Genomic DNA, 18,133 nt, shown 5'->3' on the forward strand with positions numbered 1-18,133 from the left:
GCTTAGATTATTAGCCTAGATAAAGTCTAAATCAATTATGAAATAAACGTTGATATATGTTTATAAATTAAGATAACCTGCAGCAGCAGTACGCTACATAAAGTTATTCAAATTAGCAGTACATTTTCCAGTAGTGATGAATAATCCTATGACTCACTGATACATTTCTGAAAAAGGCCATTACACATAAGGAGTACTTTCACTTATGGTACTTTATTGTAAAGCCAATTCTTTATTACTTTTACTTAAGTAAGATTTTGAATGTAAGACTTTTTCTTGAAAAAATGTACTTTTAAAATGCTTCTTTGACTTTAGTAACACATCTGAGTACTTCTTCCACCATTGATAGTAAGCTAGGCTATCCAAGTAGTTCTTTATGTCTGGTTGAAAAGTGTTTCAATCCGAACATGAACATAGTGACAGCCTTGGACAAATAGTGTGTTTGTGTCTTACCAACGGGGGCAAAAGAGAGGAGGGGGTCGCTCACTGTATTGGTAAACGGAGGCAATGTGCTCTCTGCCACTGAAAACATTTCTGCCTCAACTTGTATTATCTGCGCGGTGGGTTGTGGGTGTGTGAGCGTCGAAGTAAAATGGCGGACTTGGCAAACGAAGGTGAGTAAGAGCCAGTATGAGAAAAACAATACAGCTACTGTGCCGCTATAAACTGTGTCTCTATATTGTCTGCATATTTAATCGCTGGTGTGACGTTGCCTGACCTTGTGTTTATAATGAGTTATGGTGAAGTATAGCTCCGCGGCGTTAATTACAAGACTACAACGTTAGCAAGCAGGCTAAAAATGCTAACGGCTGGGCGGTGGCTAATATCTGGAATGCTTCGGAACGCCCTCGAATGCTGCCTGCCTCTAGCTGGCTTACCTCCTAACGCTAGCACCCGGCTATTTATAGTCAGTGTGTTTTGGAATTTGTGTTAAGCTAAAACCTCTAAGAGGAATTTAACAAAATCTTTCTACGCCAAAGTTAAAAAGCACGCATTGTAACAAAGCAACTAGGGTGATATATCACTTGATAGGAAACGTTAATAGCACGACATCCTCCTTGTTTGGTGTAGTTAGCTCTCAGTGGCAGAACTGCTTGGCGTTCATTTAGGCGCGTAGAGTGAAAAACGTCACCTAGGAGACAATGCTTTGGTGTTATCGCTGCTTTATTTATATTCGTCTATTTAATGTGGCCGGGTCTGGCCGTCATTAGGTTGATCTGGGTAATTTAGCTGATATTCTGGGTGCCTTCGCTTGTCTGGCAAGATGACTCATGCGGGATGCAGCGCATTAGCAAGCTAACTATAGCCAGTAAGCTAAAGGAGGCTCGGGGCTTTAGGGAACAACCAGTGGCGCCGACTATTTGCTGGTACGGGTCAGATAGTGTAAATGCTAGCTGGTTAACATAAGCCGGGAGCATCTCCGGTTGCTTGCATTTTCTGTGCTGAATCTCAGCGTTGCATGGCGGAATTCTTACATTCATTAGCGGATATAGTGGATTGCAAGCTGCCGAAAGAAACAAAGCTGGATGTTAATATAGGTCACACACATGTTCTTGTTTTCTGCCATTATGCACGTTTCATACACACACTGCTCGTATTAGCCATGAGGGGTTGTGTTTGAGACGGTGAATGTTAGTCCAGTTGATAATTGTGGCAATGTGCTGTTGGCTTTTTATCCATTAACGCATGCATTTATGCCCCAGCAAGGCTAACAACGATGCTACACCTGCTTAGTGTAATAGGCCCAACCTAGACAGAGAAAACCTTTGTCTGCTAACGTTATAGGATTACACATCTTATTTAGGTTACAGTGTGAAGGTAGACCCATTAAGTGGCCTGTGGTGACATCAAATGTTTACCTTGCTTCGTGATTGTTATTCTTGGTAATTTGTGAAAAAAAAAGTAGCAACAATATTTGGTGGTCAGCTGAATAAAGGCCACATTTTCATTTAAAAAAAAAATGTAGATAGAGTTGCTGTTTGTAAGTGTGGAATGATTAAAAGTTTGATGGCTGTGTAATACCTTATTAAAACAAAAAATGTGTTCATATCGTCTTGTATTTGAGGATCTGATTTAGGGTTGCATGATTAACCGTAGGCCTTGATTAAATGTAGTTGATTTATTTTTGTATTGCGTGACACTGACTGATATTTGATTCTGTTCAGTATTATACAAATATGTTTTCTTGAGTCACATTTGTGATATTGTTCTAACACTTCCCTCTTTTGCACTTCTTCTTGAACAGAGCCAAATCTGACATTTCAGTCAACTTTAAAACAGTTGTTGTTTTTCTCACTGGAAGCTTCACCAGAAGTATTTATATAAACACAGGCACCAAAAGTGTGGGAACCAAACTTTTGTCTACCATAGGCCTACTGTCTGTGACAAAGGATTTCCAACATCCTATATTTTGAATGACATTTTCGCAGTGTATGTTAATGCCTTAAATGTATGTGTCATTGTGTCATAACGCTTGGTGTTTGATTTATAAACAATATCAATACTATCAGAATACTAATGCACCTAAACATTCTAGCTTTTCCAACAGTCAAGGTGTCACTACTTTTCAGAGGATAATAAAGGCCCCATAATGTGTAGGATAGCCTTAGCTTTTTGTTTGTTCTAGTATAACGCATAAAGAACAATCAAACAGAGGGGATTCCTGTACACATTAAGTTCATGCTTCAATGACTAGCCTACATCTTCTCTTAACAGACAAGCCTGCCCTAGCGCCTGCTGTGTTTGTTTTCCAAAAAGATAAAGCACAGAAGGTAAGTTTCTCTAAGTACTTTCTCTGTTCTTGGTGTCAGTCAAGCCATATTTTAAAATTTGGAAGACTTTACTTTTTTACTGTTATTGAGTCTGGTCAACTTTACTTTCAGAGATCTGCAGAGGGCTCAAGTGCAGAGGATGGAGAAGGTAAATCTGATTTTCAAGCTCCACTTTATTTGTTCACATTATTGTTTCTCATATATTTATTTGAACTGCAACATTATAAATATTTTGTTACCTTTTTCCAGATTCAGATAAAGACGAGGGAAGCTATTGCCCCCCTGTGAAAAGGGAGCGGACCTCATCGTTCCCACCCCCACATTCTGGTAAGGGCACGTGGTGGTGACTAAACACAGAATTAGTTTTTTTTCTCGTTTTCTGCTTGTGGTGTACACATTGATTTGTATGCTGAGTGCAATGCCTCTTCGCTACTTTGCAGTTCCCAAGAACAATGTATTCATGCCCCCAAGTTTCTGCCAGTCTCCAACTGGGAACTCTGACTCTGAGCCAGGTGAGCCATCCAGACCTCTATTCGCTTCTCTTCACAGCTTAAAGGCCCTCTGCAGTTTAAATAGTACAAACATTTAATCTTACCAAATAATCTAAGGCAAATAAAAACACAATTTGAAATTCATATATTAGCAAAAACGTTATCCATCCCTAGTGTTATGTCTTAAAATAACTTTTGAACATGTGATTATTCTACGTTGAGATATCAAAAGTAGCAAATGCAGGACTTTGTGTATACCCTTTCTGCGAATGCACCCTATTCAATCTGACATGCTCCAGTCCATCTACATGTGGTAATTTTACTTCTGAGCTAGCCCCTCAAGTATCCACAGTCAAGGTCTGATGTTATTCTTGGATGGAGAAAATTGCACAGTAACGGAATGCAGAGCTCCACTTCCATAGTCAGCCAAATCCCCAGGGTCGTTTTAGGAATTATAAACAATTCTAAATCAATGTGAAACCAGAATTATTCTCTTAAATTACCTCCTTAATATGTAGTGTTTATCATGTCACATTACTAAATTGGAAGAAACTTGTTGTGAAGGTTCATGCTGGTTTGTTTTGTTTAGCTTCTGAGTCAGGTTTGGTTTTTTCGATATAATTATGTTATTTCCTCTTTATCAGAGTCAAGTATGTAGCCAAGTAAGTTTACACATACAAAAGAAAGGCTGCAGTGGTGGTCTGCCTGAGTATAATATACCCAGTAGATAGAGGTGAAGCATTTCTGTTGGATTTGTCTGGTTGGCTGACTGTCAGTATCATAACAAGTATAGCTTCCTTGAAAAGGGCTTCCCAAAACCCCCTGTAATATAGAGTAGGATTTATTGTTTGTAGGAACAGTTAAGACTTATGATAATGCTGGAACATAATGTAGTTCTGTTCTGTTTTTAGTTTACTGTATGAGCTGCTGAGTTAAGCTGGAGTTTTAGCCAAATGTATTACATAGGTAGAAACAATGGGATTGATATCGATCATTAATAGGATTTGTTACTATAAGGAGCTATCGTGTCATGTGCTGCTGGTTGGCTGCAGTTTATGTAGTGACCATGCAGATGAATATCTTATGAGGGATTATATTATTATAGGCTGGGTTTGTGCTGGTTTGCTGCTGTACCATATTCGGTGTAGAACTTACTTATTTATTAGTTTTCCTCAGAAAAGTTAGTTTGTATTAAAAGAGAGCTTTACTTTCTCTTTTAAGAAAAGTAAAACAATTTGGCACTCTGAGTTTGGTTCTCCACTTTGGCGGTACATGCCAGGACATTAGATCCTCAACATGGATGAGCTGAATATTTGTTAAGGTTTTGGATCCCCTGTGGGTCGAATGTCCAATATTTATACAGTTCACTCAAAATGTGCATTTTTATCAGAGGAAGTACTGCAGAACTTAACGTTACTGACATTATGACTGCAGTGGGACTTTAACAACAATGTATGTGTTTTTTGAAAGATTTAAATGGTTTATTTCTTTTGTCTATCGTGTGATTTTTGAGTTGGATATTTTATTAGATTGTAGATTGCATTGTTGCCAACAGCTTAATTGTTAAGAGTTGTTATTGGTGAGCAGTTAACACAGCCTAACAGAGAGGACAGCACATTTAATTACTGTTTTTTTAAAGTGCATAAAGCACTTATTTGGAAATGAAAACGAAGATAAACGCACTATTAAATGAAACACTGATTGAAAGACTACTCTCATTCAGAACCAGTACGTATGGCTTGTGAACTGTACTCTACTGATCCTTTCATTTTAATTGGACATTTTTACTTTTGCAGTTGCCTTTTTCTATTGCACAAATGTGTGTAGTGCGCCATATCCTAGGAAATTCTGCTGCTAAGGTAAAAATGCCCGAAAGAAATTTGGTTTAAAATGAATGTTCTCTAGACAGGCGAATGCTCTCATAAACGTTAGGGGTAAAAGAGGATTCAGCTTTGACTAGTGCTGTCGGCCTTCTGCTTTAGCACTGATTAGGGCCAGGTCACGTCAGGCTAATAAAGCCACTGAGATGGAGAGTCAGAGGAAGAAATAGATCAAAGGCCCTGGAGCCCGCCATGTTGAAGGAGTTGCATTGCAACACAAATCTGAAGGCTGTACAAGGGTTGCTGTGGTAACGGGCCTATGGTCCGAATAGTGCAAAGACAGAAGGAACATACCCTTTTATAGGTTGCTGTGTCACTCTTGGATCCTTTTTTAATGTCTGCCTTCTCTTGTCCTCCGTCTCACCAGAGGAGAAGCCCGTGGGATTCCGCTTAAAGCCCCCAACCCTCATACACGGACAGGCACCGAGTTCAGGTTGGTGTTTGGGGTTGTGAGCCTTCGTTGTGTATTATTTTCTCAAACTGACTTGATAAAAATGAAGAAAAAATCTTGAACCCAGATTTCTTTGCACCCTTTCCATATGACCCGTTTTAGAAATGAAAATGGTACATCTAGACTTGAACATTTAGACTCAGAACATCTCGTTGTGTCAAAACGTATGAGACAAGTTGGCTCTGTTGCAGGCGTCCCAAGTCAGAAACCCAAGGAGCAGCAACGCAGTGTCCTCCGCCCTGCAGTTCTTCAGGCGCCGCCCTCTAAATCACATATAGAGTCCAGTGAGTGCAGCTTGGAGTCACCTGCACTCATTAGTTAATACAAATAAAACATTCTCAAATATCTTTCAAATCTTTAATTATTGATAGCTTTCACTGTGCTATTGCTTTGTGTGTTTTCAGCATGTGGCTACATCTCCTGTAGGATGGTAAGAATAAAAGAAAGTATAATTCCCTTGTCTTTTCTGTCTGTTGATTTAGATTCCAGTTGTGGAACCAACGGTGTGAAAAAGTCATCAGATGGGGCCCCTGGCTCCCAGTCCCTCTTCCTGAACAACACAGAGCACCCTCTGACCAAATCACAGGTGAGGAGTAGCTCGGTATTAATCAACAACGCCAATCAGTTAGTAAAGGCTTCGTTTAAGGCATAAGAAAGGGTGTTTAGCTTTAAACTGTAGGCGATTTATGTAGAAGCTCAAGATTTGTGATTAGCTCCTGGCTCCTATACTATACATTTCTATAACTATTATTCTGTTACCAGCCATGTTTAAATCCTTGTAGAACTAGCGTTAAAACATCAGTTGACCCTGGTGCATTTTTTGGTTCCCATTTCAGAAACATGAAAACGAGGAAGATGGAGCAAGTGGTAACAAAGATGGAGAGAAGAAAGATACAGATGTAGCAATATCTTTTGTGTTTGGTCAGAATATCAAAGACAGAGCAAAGGTGGGTTTTCTTACACTCGTATTACACATGCTCCTAACGTACAGGAAAGCTTGACGCGAGAATATATCAAACAAAAGCATGGTCGAGGGCAGACAGGAGGGTTTTTACAGATGTAGGATTATACCCCGAACATCAAGTTTCCTTATCTATATTTTATGTTTAATTTGTGACTTTAAAGCATTTCCAAACTAACATGTCCAGGGTCCCGGTTCCCTTGCAATGAGAATGAGAATTTCATGTTTTGTGACTCCAGTTCCCGATGAGAGGTGCTTTTCCTCTGGTGGTTAGACCGTCTGATATTATTTATGTTTAATTTTGCAGTTAGCTGAAACTACTCTGGTAAAAATGTTTGGACGAGACCTTGAAAGTGATCACTCCCTTGCTATGATGCACAGAATGGTCATTAGTTTGACTTCTTTAAAAGTTTCTCGTCTTGGTCATTCCTTTAATCATGAACACTTCTCTTCTCTAGTTGGAAGAGAACAGCACAGACGGCAAGTCAAAGGATGGTTTGCCACTAGACGCTCAATCGGAGGGCACTAATTATTTCTTACAGTACATCTCTACCCCAAGGTAAGGAGCTTTGTATTTTTTAGCAACTTGTATTCATTCATTTTTCACTTCCGTCAACTCACAGTTTTTCTTTTCTGCTGTGTCCTTTCAGTTCAAAAAATGCCGCAAACAGTACAGACAGTGGGGCAAAATTTGTTTTTGGGCAGAACATGTCTGAACGAGTTCTGGTGAGTTTAAGCAACCTGTTGTATAGTGAATCTTCCGTTCTTAATTACATGAAAATAACAAACTTCTCTCTCTCATCTCATTAAGATTTGAACCACTTCCACTGATAAGCTTTGTTTTGTTTTCAGAGTCCCCCAAAGGGTGAGCCCCCAATTGAGGAAAATAAAGAAGTTTTAGCTGCCCCTGCTCCAGAGCCCTCAGCACAGGAAGCCACCCCAGAGAAAGGTAGAAACACATGACCCCCAGGGACTACTGAAAAGTGTGTGATGTTTGGCTTATCTCCTATAGATTTAAGAGATATGTTTGGCTGCACTCCAGTGATAACCACAAGCAGAAGAAAGATTACGGACAATTGCATGAGCAAAGATGTGACATTGAATCTATCCTAAAGCGAATGTGTAGTATCTGTTTATCTGTTTGACTTGTGACGTTATGTCTTTTAATAGATGTATCAGATATAGTTGGGATCTCGTGTTTCATTATCACACCGCGTTTCCTGAAACATCAACGCAGTTGTTAAGAGTAACTGTTAACGTGACACTCTTTAGCAACAGGAAAACTTGACCTGAATGAGGTTCAGCAGAGATTTGTCTTTCATGTCTGTAGCAAGTGTTAAGTGAAATAAATACAGATCACTAGAAAATGGCATACCCTTCCAAATGTGACATTAAGTACTGCATGACGTAGTTTGATGAATATATTTACCAACACAGAGGCCATGAATATATACTGATTTGTCGTTTTGTTTTTAAAGAATAGCATTTATGAAGAATAGACATTGTGCTGTTGGCAAAAGAGGGTCCTTCATTATCCTCCTGTCAGTCCTAAATAGTCCAGAATGTTGCAGATCATGTTCTGTGTCAAACAGACATTAGTTATTGAATCTGAGTGACATGCTGACTCCAGCGAGGGTCAGATTTCTCACCACTGTATCTCCTCGCAGCAGCGAACAGCGTGTCGGAGTCTTTGGAGGAGTCTGCAGCAGCTTACACCAAAGCCACAGCCAAGAAGTGCGTCTTAGAGAAAGTCGACGTCAAAACTGGAGAGGAATCGGAAAGCAATGTTTTACAGGTAGAAGGCACGCTCTCTTGATTCAACACGGGGTTTATAATTGTGACAGAAAGTAATACAGTTCTTGTTTGTTGTCACTCTTAACTTCAGATGCAGTGCAAATTATATGTTTTTGAGAAGACTGCCCAGTCGTGGATAGAGAGAGGTCGAGGTTTGCTGAGGCTCAACGACATGGCATCGACAGAAGACGGCACGCTACAGTCCCGTCTAGGTAAATGCACGAAAATAAGAAATGGTTCTTTGTTGTGGTTTTTGTTACCATAATTATTCAATACCCATCATTGAACACAAGGGGGAGCCCACTCCTGTCCTACACAATCATGTGGACTATACACTATAGTGCTGTGAAGCTCTTGTACCTGGCTGATGGTTGAATTTAGAGTAACAAGTGTGTGTAATTAAAGAATAGGAGACAAAGCACATTTTTTACTGCTTTTTAAAGGAGCTTATTCTTTGTACTGTTGTCATTTAAAAGGATGTTTGCATGTACATAATTGCTGTTTTTGTGTACGTGTTTGTGTTTCAGTGATGAGGACCCAGGGCAGCCTCCGGTTGATCCTCAACACTAAACTTTGGGCCCAGATGCAGGTGGACAAGGCCAGCGAAAAGAGTGTACGAATCACTGCCATGGACACAGAGGACCAGGGGGTCAAGGTCTTCCTAATATCGGTATGAATGTTATCATTATACTAGGGTGGTGCAATCATTTCTATCAAAGTTGGGGAAGATTTTTTATCTTTTCTTCCTCTACACAAAGGTAAAAAGACTAAAACATCTCAAAAAGGCACAAATACCTTTAAAATCTCAGTTCCAGCACAAACAAGGCAGAAACTGCAATCCTTTGGGTATTTCACCTCCTCTTGCTCTTACTGGTCTTCTTGATAAGACGTCATTAGCTTGATATCTGCAGGCAGGTGGCTAGAAGGAGTTAGCTACCCGGGTAAGGGAGGTGACCAAGATTAAAAAGTAGAATCCGCACATTAATCCGTCTCCTCCCGTGGCCTCATGCGGTCAGGTCGGGTTCAGTACAAGATATCAGAAGCCAGCTTAAGTTTGTGGGGCTCTAGCTGGTGTAGATCTCTTGACTTTTAAATGAAAGGAAACCTTTTCTGCACGGTGAAATAACTTTGTTTTAGGAAATCATTTTAATATTAACCTGTTCAGACTAAAGACAGACCTATGTTGTCTTCCTTATCTTCCCTTTATTCTACTAAATCCCTGTCTGCACCTGATTGTACTTAGCTTGATATTGTTTTGGTACTGTTTTTGAAGTACTGCTCTATTTCACTTTATAGTTTCAGTTTGTGCCACGCTATTGGTAATAAAATTCAAAACTTCCTTCCAGATGCTCAAATGCATAACTCCTTTTTTTAATCGAGGTGTATAGGAAATCTACAGTGTGGCAGTGTGCTCCAAAACCGCACTGATAACATAGATGTGTTTCTTCTTCAACCTTCTGAGCGGTTCCTCCCTCTGTCTCTCCTCTTCAGGCTAGCTCTAAGGACATAGGTCAGCTTGCTGCAGCGTTACATCACCGTATCTTAGCTCTAAAGAGCCGGGCGGACCAGGAGCCGGAGACCCCGACAACAACCATCCCTGAGGCAGAGGTACCGCAGTCCAACGAGGACGACAGCGACGAGGAAGACAATGCCTCTGCTTCAGCTTCAGCCTCCACTCCTGCTACGAGTAAGTGATTTTCTATTTGTATTATTATTCCCCCCGGATTCAGAATGTGTTGTGTTTTTCGCTTGCTTGTTTTGTGATGTTTATATTTAGACCGCTGGTCTACAGAACTCTTATCAGCCTTCTGTTTCTTTCCTTCCTGCAGGTAACTCAGAGGGAGGAGAGAGCCAGGCAACAGGAAGCACATAGCGTCACTCTTGGACAGCCTGCTCAGATGCTGCTGTTGAGGCATTTTGCTGTAGGCATCTCCATGGACACCCCTTGACCAACATGGGTCCTCCAGACCAGTACTTTTGGATATTAGAAGTCTAGCTCCAGGAAATAACCCCTTGTGCCGGAGTGTCTCACCCAACTCGTGCAGTTCATCTTCTCTGCATTCAGCGTAATATCTGGAGTCGTTTCTTCCCTCCCTCTCCTGTTTTGTGTTTTATTTTTGTTTTCGAGTATTTTTTCCTCTCCCCGATAGCAAAAATAAAGACTTCAAAGCTTTGGTTTGGGACTTTTCTGCTCATCATATTGATGAGTGTAAGGGTGTTTTCCTCTACATTTTAAAGTATGGCACATGTTAAGACTGCAGTTTCTACTTTGGGACCTTTTTACTCACTCTACAGTCGTGCCTCTGGACGCCACACATCCAGAGGAGCTTCATTCATGGTGTATTTGACTAGCCATCAGTCTGTTGTTCCTACATTGAGTCCAACTCTCCTCCGACACCCCCCCCCCCCCCATCCCAGCCAGTCTGTGCGTTAGGTTTTGGGAAAATGTAATTTATTTTGGATTGTCATTTTCATGAGGCATCTCAACTCATATGTGCTGTTTGTAATGGCTAGCCAAGACCATTCAAGTTGTCATTAATAGCAGTTTCTTATATTTCCTATTGACCTATATTATACAGAATAAAAAACTGAAACAATGGCGTTTCTGCTAATGTGAGTTAATGAAGTAAGAACAAAACAGCAGAAGGATTCAATTCAAATTTGTCTTCAAGTTAGTACGTTGTGTTTAGTCATTCACCTTGTTGGTTTTTTTAATAATTGTTTTTCCAAATCAGGCATTAAATTCATTGGTCTACATTCTGCATGTAACTGTTATTTCTTTCTATTCTTTTCAGCATCCCAAGGGTTTACTGTGTTGTTACATATTTTTATTTTGAAGATATACTTTTTATTCATTTTCATTTGAAGAACATGTTGGAATGAAGACTTAAGTTCATGTGTGGAAACTTTGAGTGATAACTCTAATACCCTTTGAATGTCATGTACATTTGAATATATCATTTAGAAGCGCACCATGTTTTCTCATCTCCAACTACCCTCTTTACAAAATAAAACATTTTGGACTGACATCTGAGATTTTTCCTTCTGAAACCTGATTTTCTCTGCATTATCACAAATGAAAAGCAGAGCAAGACATCAGCAGAGTGTTGTGTACTTTGACATTGTTTGTCTCATGGGGATGTTTCACATCAAAACAACCGCCAGGAAAGAGTGGTTCATCTGTTTTCTATTCATGTGTAGGATCTGGCTTGCAGGTGATGTATGCTGTGCTCTGACGTCACAGAGCAGGAATAGGACCGAAACCTGCATATACAGTATGCATCATGCCAGGTCATGAATATCTGATGCATGTTCCGATCATAACAGCCAAACACAATCAAATACACCCAACACCAGAACCTAACTGCTGCTCTTAAAAACCTCTGTATACCTTCCTCTGATGGCTTTGTAGGGAAGTGTTTTTCCCATAAAAGACACAGTAGATTGAAAGGTAAAAATAATCATATTGGGACAAGGTGCTTTATGAGAGAAAAAACTAAAAAGTAAAGGCGCAAAAGACATCAAAGTGGGGAGGCAATGAAGTGTACAACCCACAACAAGTGTAATAAAAATAAGAGAAAGCCAAAGTGAACATTGAAGTGGCCTACTCAGATCTTTTAATACTAATATCAAGGAAGTGTTATGAGATCTTGTGTTTTTCCCAGGATTCCTTTGGCTGAAGGTACAAGGACACAGCTGACAAAAACAAGGGTAAGACTGACTGACCATCACTCACATTCTGGGGCATTTAGTCAAAATAAACATGGAACCATGATGAATTAATGAGACGAGCAGAGATTTATCATAGGCAGCTCCATTAATCATACCGTACAAGGTTATAACGTGTTCTCCAGTCTTTACTATGGATTATGACTACTTATGTTAATGTTTACATCACTATTACAATGTTTAATTAATGTACACAGCACGGTTTAGTTTGTGAATTTCAAAGGAAGCAACCTTCACCGAGTCCATCCACAAAATCGTGTTGCAAAGTGACAGTTTGTCAGACAACTCAAAACATCTCCAACACTGGCTGGTGTGTTTTTTAGACAAAGTATACCATGAAGTTCTTTTATGTCATAAAAATTATATTCTTTGACGTTTCTTCATGAAATGTTCAACATACGACACTATACTTTGACTTTTTGGGGCTTCTATATGGTGACTTTTTTTTAAACACACTATACTATGACTTTTCTCATGATATTATGATACACTTTAATAAAAAAGAAATGCTTATATTATACTAGGATTTTCTTCATATTTTCCAACATACATATGATATGACTTATTTTCGACTACTATTTTCCCTCAAAATTCTATAGTATGACTTTTTTTAATAACATTTTCAACATACTATACAATTACCTTTTTCATTATCTTTTCGACCTCATATTCTTGTACCTTAAGATATTTAATTTAGAATCATACAAAGGAGAGCAAAGCAAGACACACCAATACTTTTAAATATTAGCTCCTGTATTATAAAAGGTAGGCTTAACATTTTCGTGTCATTTTGTGTAACTGCTGCATAAATACTGCTCAAGTATCAATATGCTCAAAAAAATGAAGAAATACAGGCTGCCCTATTTAGAAACTGTTCCTTTAAAGAAGATCTTTTGATAGTTTTAATAGCTTATGTGCATGTGAACGACATCAGCTGACAGGAAGTAAACACCGACCCAAGCTGTTGCCTAGCGACGTAATTATTTTAAAACGTGCTTCGGCGCAGCGTTTCAGACAAAGGGCGAATACAGGTATATTCAGAGAGAAAGTACGAGACAAATAATCTGTTTTATGAACATTAGAGAGCATATACATATTATAATAGAATCCATTAAATACATGTATGGACCTGGAATGAACAGAACATACGACCTTTTAGAAATGTGGGCGAGACCAAGTTGCCAGTAAACAAAAAAAGAAAAAGACTCCACTCCTCTCCTCTTTGTTGTCTTTGTTGATTTATGAGGCTTACGGCTAGTCTCTCCTCAAAAAGTTGTTACCTAAGGAACTCAGCACCAGAGTAAACAAACACGGATCCGCTGGGAAATAGGAGGAGAGTTCGTTGAATATTCAAAGGTGGTCCTACCTGTTGCCTGGCAACATAACTGTTTTCCTCAATAACGCCGGTCCTTTTTATGGTATGCTTTAGGCATCAGGGCCAATAATCACCGCAATAACATAAATACCATGTGTTGTCAGAAGTAGGCTACTAAGCAACAATTTAGGGGAAAATATTTATGGTATATGGCAGTAGCTAGGAAGGAAACAACAATAAATGAAGTCACAAGAAGCAAACCACTATCATTTTTATGGCGTACTTTACGATTACGATTTGTCATGACTTCATTTTTTATCATACCCTACTACTATGACTTTTTAAAATCTGTGTGTTGTTATGCTGTGGCCGTAACAGAAGGCTATATTACAATTTTGACATACTTTTCTATGCATTTTTCTATGACCTTTCTTGTGACATAATCTCTTACATTTTGAAGTACATTTATTTGACATACATACATACATGCATACATGCATACATGCATACATACATACATACATACATACATACATACATACATACATACATACTGTACATACACCTTTAAAGTTTTTGACACATTTTATGGTATACGATACAATGACTTTTTTTTACAAACTGTACTGTTTCTATGCATACCTTCGTTAGATCTTTGCAGAGAACATCTTTTGTTATATTTAATATGTGCAATGTTAATATCCATGCGTTTCCATGCAAGTGTTGTTCTTTCCTTTTTGTTCGTGTGTAACCTCCACTTCCTCCTCTTATGTGTACAACATAAAAACTAAGTGGGGACCCACTGATTAAAACATTGCATAGCTCTGCCTATTATCACAATGTTATTTCTAATGTTGTAATGTTAACTAAGGAATAAAAGACCTGCTCCTGGTTTTAGTTGCCGAAATAAAGTTCCTCTGTATCTGCACAGAATTCATTTACATTGTTTTTGGATCAAATGAATATTCACACCGAGTTTTTCTACCCAATAAATGCAAATGGTATTCTTCAAAAAATGCATTACTTCAGACCAGGTGGAAGCTGTTGTAAAGTGATACCACTCAGTTACAGCCGCTCCTGAATTTCAGTAGACTTGGACGACTTTCAAGCCTATACATGTCATGATGTCAGAATGAGAAGCGGCTAACATGCATTGTTGAAAAAGTAAGTGCCCAGAAGTTAACCTCTTAAGTCATTACTCTAACAGCTCCTTTTTTTCCTCACAGAGAACAAATTATATCAGCTAACATGTTCCTCTTCTTCACACATTCAGCTCTGGTGTTATAACTCATTGAGCATGAAAGGGGACTGCAAAATTCAAATGACCACCTCAGACGGCATGTTTTTAAAGACCTGTTATCACATGTGAGCTCAAGCATGTTTACAAAAGACAGACCTGGAAATTAGTCACACAGTTTTAGTCAAGGTGGAACATTTTGGCAAGGCTTTAAAGAGGATTACGGTCAAAAGGGGAAGTTGATAAAAGATTGTAAGGAAAATACTTAGAAAAGTGATTAGGGTAATGCTCTAATGGAGAAGGAGGTGTAATGTGTCAGTGAACTGAGGTAAATATCTATCAAAGTCGTGCTAAATTCTTCCTTCTGAGAAGCTTGGATAAAAACGAGGTTTCACATTAAAATTCTCAAAATAGAATGCAAATGTAAAAATGATCTCTCATGAATATCATTCTTTATTCGTGTTTCAGAAGAAGTCCAGACATGTATAAGAGGACTGGGAAAATAAGAATCACAGCAACATGACTATTTCTTCTATGAGGCATTCACAAGCAGCATCCTCCCCTAGGGTGGAGATGTTTTATAAATAAAGAAAACATTACTAACAGGAATGAAAGAGTTAGCATGACGTAGATTTGAATTAAGTCCAGACCTCAGCGTACACATAAATAAATTACTCAACACTCAGATGGTGCCACACGATCCGGATAAAATGTTTAGTCTTTTCCATATAAAAAAAAATACACTGCACAGATAGAAAAATGTGCAACTAACGTCCTGAGACAATAAAAGTTTGTTATACATTTCCAAGAATTGAAATTGATTGTTATTTGATCAACTTCAAATGTACTTGGGAGTATGCACCAGTGCAGCAGAGTATCAACTTAAAAGATTACTTGCATGTGCTTCATCTAATTTCAAAGGGAAACATTGTTCCTTTGCCCACATTAATTTGAAATCATAGAAGTCACTGTTACAAGTGATATGTAAAAAATATGATACACTGAACAACTCTACAGCATATATTGGCTCCACTTTAACATGAATTCATTAATGGAAATAACCCACTATTGTAATATAACCTGGGGACAGCCATTCTGCAAGTTAGAGTACACTTTTCTGTCCTTATTTTTGTACTTTTACATAAGTAACGTTTCTTATGCAGGTAGTCTCAAAGTAGTTTCAGAAAAGTAACAGATATATATTGACTCCACAACCCTAACCCCAGTTAGATTGTCATTCTTCTGTAATTCCACAAGGGGGAGCTGCCATATGAACATCTCCATACCCAATAAATGTTTTCCTAATACTCCAGGATTAAATTGTAAATATCAGATTCAATAAAGATTAAAGGTAGAAAGCACAACTCAACAGAGGCTTTAAATACATTGAAATATGAAACCATTCAGATACAGGCAGCTAAAGGAAACTCTTGTTTTGTTTGTTAATTTTAATGACACTATAAACTGAGGGATATATTTTGTTGTTTACATTTTTTAATCTATGAGGACAATAGAATCAAAATCCTAACAAAAAAGTGTCAGCCATTTCACAGCCTTTAGTGTCCTAATGTGTCCATGTACAAAAAAAAATTAGCGTTCGTCCGGCCCATCACTACCCTAACTCTCCTTCATTCCTTCTGTCTTTCAAACCTCTTCTCTATTGTTTTGAAATTATAATCAGACATCAAATCTTGTAGATTGTGACACTGCATAAGTTATAAGTAGAGAACATTAAACATCGGATGCAAGCTAAATAAACAGGATGTATCCAAATTCTGGGTGCAGTTCAACACATTAAATATGGAGACAGGAAGGATCTGTATTCTCAGGTCCAATGCAACTATAAAGTGTGTGTGTGTGTGTGTGTGTGTGTGTATGTGTGTGTGTGTGTGTGTGTGTGTGTGTGTGTGTGTGTGTGTGTGTGTGTGTGTGTGTGTGTGTGTGTGTGTGTGTGTGTGTGTGTGTGTGTGTGTGTGTGAGTGTGTGATTGAGGAGGGAAGACGCTGCATGCTGAATTGATCTGCAGGATCATCAGTGTCTTCGTCTTTAATGTTCTACACCTTGCCCCACTTCTCCCTCTCCTGCCACCTCTAATCCCACTATTCCGTCAAATCCTGACACTCCCAATCATCGCCCCAACCAAAAGCCCCTGTGAAACACTCATTCATACTTCAAAAACTCACAATCACACCAACCCTGAAAATAAACATCCTGACATGCACAGACATTTTTATATCTGACTCAAATCAAAAGCATCTTACCAAAAACTAAATCACACCCTTCTGCCTGTGCAGTGTTTGAACTGTGGAGCCCTGATGTAAAGAGAGGAAATCAGAAGGAGGTAAATCACAGCTTTCAAGGTGTGGAGCATTTTCTGATCCACATGGGAACCAGTGACCTAATAGCAAGTAACAACAACACCACAGCGGTTAGCACACAGAAAGAAAGGGGTTGCCGGAGGCAAAGACTTTTACTACAAAGGCCAGACAAATCTCTGCGTACTATCAATAACATTGATGTTGATTGTAAAACAGTGTAGCCATCTGCAAAATGTCCAAACAGCTATCCACAGAGACCACTATCGGCAGCATCTCTACAACTACATTCCCCTCGAGAGGAGCCAAGTGAGACTGTTTGCAGAGTCAGACTGCAGGACATCAAACATCAGCAAACAGACGATTATCTGTTCAGACAAGCTCATGCCAGCCTGCCCACAGAATGACTATCATTCTTTAAGAGCAGAGATTTTGCCATCCAAGATCTATAGAGACCATACTGCCAAATTAGGCAGCCTTTGCTCCGCCAGTGCCACCTCCTCAAACCTAAATCAGCCAATCAGAAATCCACAGCGCTGTAGCCTCATGACCGGCAGCCAACAGGACCCCCGTACTCTACCCAGACTGTTTACTAATACTGTCAACATATCATATACAACATTTACATTCAGTTATCATAAGCGGAATCGGCCATTGTGTAGTTCTTTCTGAAACACACAACATTCATGCACTGTCATCTTGTTCAATCATTAGCTGTATAAATTCAATAAATAATGAATGGTTATTTAGGTTTAAAGGCTTTAAATATTTATCGATGCAAATAGCGAAATGCACATGAATTATGAATGAATATGAGGAGTGAACATGTACATCTCGATTATAAAACGATGCATCCATGACCTCCATAAAGATATTTCCGCCCTCAAGTCAATTTTGTTTTCATTTTAAAATGCAATTGAAAATGTAACAGCTTATTTATTGAATATGTCTTCAATTAACAAATTGCAGTCTGCAGGAAAAAACAAAACAGAGTCCCCCCCACCCAACCGCAGACCATTATCATAATAAAATAATACATTAAAAAACATATATTGAAATGTCACTACACATGTCAACATAGTTGCATGTCAACAATATCAAACACATCTTGTCGTCAACCCACAACACAATGTGAAATATTTCCCAAGCAGCTACTAAAACCAGACACGAGCACTGATCAAAGAGATGT

The 18,133-nt window shown here is 38.9% G+C and overlaps 1 protein-coding gene across 9 annotated transcripts; it reads left to right on the forward strand.

Annotated features, from left to right (window-relative positions):
- Nucleotides 1-474: 474 nt before the first annotated feature.
- On the forward strand, nucleotides 475-11,377 carry ranbp3b (RAN binding protein 3b). 9 transcript variants are annotated; one of them, XM_063886311.1, is made up of 17 exons: nucleotides 480-614; nucleotides 2,716-2,771; nucleotides 2,883-2,919; nucleotides 3,021-3,098; nucleotides 3,212-3,283; nucleotides 5,510-5,575; nucleotides 5,785-5,877; nucleotides 6,076-6,179; nucleotides 6,430-6,540; nucleotides 7,013-7,113; nucleotides 7,205-7,280; nucleotides 7,407-7,503; nucleotides 8,225-8,349; nucleotides 8,440-8,560; nucleotides 8,876-9,018; nucleotides 9,840-10,035; nucleotides 10,178-11,377. In XM_063886311.1, exons 1-17 carry the CDS (start codon nucleotides 593-595, stop codon nucleotides 10,219-10,221), a joined length of 1,542 nt encoding a protein of 513 aa, XP_063742381.1. In that variant the 5' UTR covers nucleotides 480-592; the 3' UTR covers nucleotides 10,222-11,377. The 9 variants fall into 9 exon arrangements, with proteins under 9 accessions (XP_063742375.1, XP_063742378.1, XP_063742382.1 ...); XM_063886304.1 differs by having other exon boundaries at nucleotides 484-614; nucleotides 8,222-8,349; XM_063886305.1 differs by lacking the exon at nucleotides 3,212-3,283 and having other exon boundaries at nucleotides 475-614; nucleotides 8,222-8,349.
- The last annotated feature ends 6,756 nt before the right edge of the window (nucleotides 11,378-18,133 follow it).

Source organism: Eleginops maclovinus, chromosome 6 (genome assembly GCF_036324505.1).
Source record: "Eleginops maclovinus isolate JMC-PN-2008 ecotype Puerto Natales chromosome 6, JC_Emac_rtc_rv5, whole genome shotgun sequence".
Classification (NCBI taxonomy): Eukaryota; Metazoa; Chordata; class Actinopteri; order Perciformes; family Eleginopidae; genus Eleginops; species Eleginops maclovinus.